The following is a 5,000-nucleotide window of genomic DNA, read 5'->3' as shown; positions in this document are numbered from 1 at the left end:
CACACACACAGGAGGGCACGCTGATGGGGACCTTTACCTCACAGAACAGAGGTAATGGCGGTGGATAATGAGGGTGCAAAAAGGCAAGGGGAAAAAAAGAACAAGAACATGAAAAGAAACTGCCAGGCAATTATCCCTCCTTCCATCTTTGATGGAGGGCTGGGGCGAGTGGCAGAGGGGAACCCAGGCCTAGCAGCTGGGCTGGTGGTATGGTAGAGGACAACGTGGAGGGCAGGCATTCAGACAGAATGGCTGTGACCGGCGGTGGCCGGCATCAGTGTGTGTGTGTGTGTGTGTGTGTGTGTGTGTGTGTGTGTGTGTGTGTGTGTGTGTGTACGAGCACGGCTGGTTTCGGCTGGTGCTTTGTGCAGCACTGTGGATATGGGTTCAGGCCATGACTAAACCTGAATTGCACAAAGGCTGATGGACGATGAGTCCGAGGCTTCAGCCGTTTTCTCCCATGGCAGCATATTAAGCAGTTTCCCCATAGTCCCTTACAATGGGAGAGAGAGAGGAGGGAAACGGTCACTCACGATGGAACTGTAGCTAAATTGGAGTTTATTGTGCGATTTGTTCCACAGTGTCTTCCACCCACACAACGGTTTTCTCTCTTTAAACAGAACCTGGCTGGCTGGTGCGGTGCAGCTCGCCAAGTCTCTACTCCTCCAGACACTCACATATAAAAGTACAAAATATGAGCTTGGTGCAGTTCTTTAATCATTACGAAAAGGGATAGCTCAAGTTATAATTGAGACGACTCTGGGATCAGTCAAGAGTTGGCCTGTCAGCTAGCTATGACGTATTTTGACTTCGGAGAAGGTTCAGCCAGGGCAAAGGCAAATGAGATCTCCAAAAGAGACGCCATTTTGATTTCACGGCTCGCTTCCCAAGATAGAGCACTGGCTGTCCGCTGTTAGAGACCTCTAGAGAGGTTGAAAGGGTCACAAGATTAGTACTCGTGGAATGAGCCTCTGCACCAGAGCTTCTGCAGACCTTTCCTCATTTGACTCATTATCAGTTCAGCAACTTTAGTGCAGTGTTAGCAATTATTATAAAGGTGAAACATAACTGCTTTGGTTTGGGGGGGGGGGGGGGGGGGGGGTAAATATATAATAAAAAGAGCTGTGAGACATGGGATCTGCAGCTGCTTGCCAAGGTAGAGGGAGAGAGAGGAAGAGAGAGAGAGAGAGAGAGACTGAGTGAGTGAGAGAGAAAGAGAAAGAGAGAGTGAGCGAAAGAGAGAAAGAGAGAGTGTGTGAGAGAGAATCCATCTTGCATCTCTTGTTCATTAAATTTCTCACGGGGGACATTGGGCGCCCCGGTGGACGATTAATTGGGAGTTAGGGGCCAAATCCCAGCATGCATTGCGGGGTGCCAAGTGACAGCAGACAGACAGTGTTCGGGCGCAGAATGGATGACAAATTTGCGCAGCTTTGGAGGCGACGCTGAAGGTCAGCCAACGAGAGAGGGCACAGACAGACAGACCGTGGGCCTGCTGAGATGGGGGGGGGTTAACCTTTTCCTGATTGCCCTTTCTCTTTCACCAGGCAGACATACATCACCCCCCATGGAGAATGCCCCCCTGTTGTCGTGAAAACTATGATTGATCAGCAAGATGGCAAATCTATAAGAAAATGACAGGGCTGGAAAGATAATGAAGGTTTCAACTAAAACACATCTTTTGTCGACATGACGACAAATGAGAAGAGCGCTTACGACTCGACCCTGACACACGTCGTCCATTTCAAAATCCATACAGACAGCTGCCCTACCTTTCTCTTCCTCCAGTCACACTTTCAGTCTCCAGATTTCTGAACCCTATTTCAATTTCATACTGTAATGACCGCCTACCTTTTGCCCATGAGGCTGGCGGGTTTGGCCAGGCCGAGGTTGCTCTTGCTGGGCTGCCTCTTGCGTCGCGTCAGCCTCTTGCGCCCGGGGCCGGTGGTGGAGGCGGCGTCCTCGGAAGCGTGGGAAGGGCTGCTGCCGCAGCTGCCCTTGCTGTTGAGGTCGCGCAGGACGTCGTAGTTGATCTTGCTGGAGATCTTCTTCCTCTCCAGCATCTTCTCGATGGCCTCCTCGGCCGTGTTGGCCCGGATTGGCTCGCGTTTCTTGGACGATTTCTTGGGCTGCAGAACCCCCCCAAAAAAAAACAGATTTAACAAGAGCGGTCAGGCAACACTGCAGACCCTTTGCCCCTGTTTCACAATATTAACCAAATACCAGCATCTGCAACCCATCTTAAAGTTAAAGTTGACTGATATTTAGCACTTTTATCCAAAGTGACGCAGATTTGCAATGGCGGGAATCGAACCCCGGTCGACCCATTGTCAGTCAGTCGGTGATGTTCGTCCGCGAACTTCCATGATCGGAATGATCCTGTAGGAGGACGGAGATGTGATGACCCTCTGCCTTTTATAAAGATCTGGCCCAGGCCAGAAGTTATTTGACTCTAGCACTAGTCCTATAGAAGTTATGTGATGTTAGCACTAGTCCTGCAGAATATATGTTATGTGTTAAATTATAATTGCATTTATTAAATATTAAAAATAATGTATTAACACATTTTAGATATAGGCTTATTTACTATGAGGAAACCATTTTTAACTGTGTGTACAAATGCTTTATTGATGAGAAATAATGTATGAGCAATACTTTACTGATGATGAACTAACCATTTACTAATAGTTTACAAATGCTTAATACATTATGAATTGTGTGTAGTTATTATGAAGTGTTACCATAATACTTAATTCAAAAGTCCCCCAACTAAGGTCTTTGAAAGTCCCAGTATCCTACTCCCAGCATGCAGATAAACTAGTCAACTTAATATAGGTGACTAAGGGACGTGAGGCACCAATTAACAGTTAACTGACAATTGATCTGAAAATGCATTATTGATTCTTCACTTGATGAGACATCTTAAAATCATAGCACAGACAACTTAGGGCTCCTGCTTCAAGACACCCTACTCTTCAGGAAACGTTTATATCCTTGTACAAGTATCCTGAATAGCATAATGTAATTAATGTAATGCAATTGAAACTACACAATGCCTAAATATTGAGAATTGGTCACAATAACCACAGGCTGCTGCTGGAATAAATGACTGTGAATAAAATACTTTGATTAGGGCTGAACTTTAAATACATACTACATAAACCAATGTATGTTAGCCATACATTAGCCATTCCTTTTCATCTTCAACCAAAATGATCTCAGACTCCCTGCTGTCAACAGAGGAAACACTGAACCTACTTAAGGCTCTGTGAAATCACTTGAAGCCGTGGGACCCTCAGCAATCCCCATTCGTTTGTTATTCAATCACCATGTTTGTTATACATCCAGGGCAAACGGTCTCGCCACAGCGAAAGCTTGTGGACATGAGATTTTTTAACCGAATCTGGTATTGGCATCAAGCTCTCGCCACCTCATTAGGAAGGTCTGCAGCCGTATGGCTAATAGTCTCCGACTGAAAACCGTGGCACAGATGTCGGCCAGCAGGTTAGTCTGGAGGAGAGGGGGATGGGGGTGGGGGGAGAAGTGGTACAGTCCGACATGGAAAGTGCCCCCCTCCTTCTCAATCAGACACAGCTGCTGTATGTCTGTTATAGTGGCCCCTGAGCAGGAGGGGGCATAGCTCTTAACCCACCCCAAAGACACACACACACACACACACATACACACACACACACACAGTCCACACATAGCCACACACAGTCCACACATAGCCACACACACTCACTCACTCACACACACACACATACATAGCCACACACACTCACTCACACACACACACACACACACACACACACACACACACACTTACTCACACACACACACACACACACACACACACACACACACACACACACACACACACACACAAACACACACACACACACACACACACTTACTTTCTCTTTATAAATTCCCAGTTCTTTCTCCTTGGCGATTCTTTCCTCTTTTTCTGAAAGGAAAAACATTCACACAAGTATAACAACAGTGGATGCAAATGGAAAACATCAAACATTTTGCAAATCAGAAATTTGCTTTTCTCTTTCAAACCAAAACCACACAGCTCTCGGAAAGGCTACACCAGAGGTTTGGTTAATATGGCCTCCATAAAGTAGCAAAGAATCTGGGCTAATGGTCAATTAATGCAATAACTTTCATCTTCAAACATTAATAAAAAAAAAAAGGTTGTGACAAGGTCCACTTAAGCACTCTGTTTTTTAAAATGTGTGAATAGAGAGAGATGAGGGGGAAAAAATGCAACTAATCCAAAGTTTTACGGAGTGCTTCTTATGAGAGATGAAGACCTTGAGTCTCTCTGAGCCTACCTGCTGAGCAGCGAGAAAAGCCTCAGCAAAGTCTCAGCTGAGGCGCATTAATGAGAATGTCAGACTTGGCTTTGACGTCGCGGCCTACCGCTGCCTGCTTTCTGCCTTTTCTTTCTTTCTATTCTTTCTTTCTTTCTTTCGTTCGTTGGTTGGTTCTTACCTTTCTGCTCTTGCAGGTATTCCTCGTTCTGTTTCATCCACAGCTCCGTTTTCACCGTCACTTCCTTCTCGCTCAGGATGTACTGTAGTAGGAGAGAAAGAGAGGGAGAGAGGGAGAGAGAGAGATAGAGCGAGAGAGAGAGGAGGACATCCACCCATGTATTGAAAATGCTTCTAATGCTTCATGTGTGAGGATTTTAAAGAATTTTTTTTTATGGAGATTATGCAGAGTAATTTTCATTTTCATTCAGTATTATGTTGATTCCAAGTCGTTTCAACTTTTTGTCACCTTATAATACCTTAAGAACTTCAGTATAGAGTTGGGAGTTTTGCAGAAGAAGGTATTGGGTTATATGTTGTGGTACTAAGGTAATTAGAACGCACCTTCTCAATCTCCTCCTCATCGATGCCATCTAGGTCAAGTTCTCCACTCTCTGACTTCTCATCTACAGACAGAGAAACAGAACAACATCAGTGCTCAATTTCATACTTCTCAAA

The 5,000-nt window shown here is 45.4% G+C and overlaps 1 protein-coding gene across 1 annotated transcript in view; it reads right to left on the bottom strand.

The window, feature by feature from the left end:
• Positions 1-5,000, bottom strand: part of brf1b (BRF1 general transcription factor IIIB subunit b) — an 85,889-nt gene that overhangs the window by 20,187 nt on the left and 60,702 nt on the right. Inside the window, exons 13-16 of the mRNA XM_076273284.1 lie at positions 4,887-4,948; positions 4,504-4,585; positions 3,918-3,970; positions 1,852-2,129 (exon numbers count right to left, since the gene is read on the bottom strand). Coding sequence (XP_076129399.1) covers positions 1,852-2,129; positions 3,918-3,970; positions 4,504-4,585; positions 4,887-4,948 — 475 coding nt within the window. The remainder of the gene's footprint in view (positions 1-1,851; positions 2,130-3,917; positions 3,971-4,503; positions 4,586-4,886; positions 4,949-5,000) is intronic.

Source organism: Alosa pseudoharengus, unplaced genomic scaffold (genome assembly GCF_046254945.1).
Source record: "Alosa pseudoharengus isolate Yale_2024_CS ecotype anadromous, Long Island Sound unplaced genomic scaffold, YU_APseudo_1.1 YU_APseudo_1.1_scf_7, whole genome shotgun sequence".
NCBI classification, from domain to species: domain Eukaryota; kingdom Metazoa; phylum Chordata; class Actinopteri; order Clupeiformes; family Clupeidae; genus Alosa; species Alosa pseudoharengus.
Note: the sequence above shows the minus strand (reverse complement) of the source record. Positions and strands in the feature narration are given on the sequence as shown.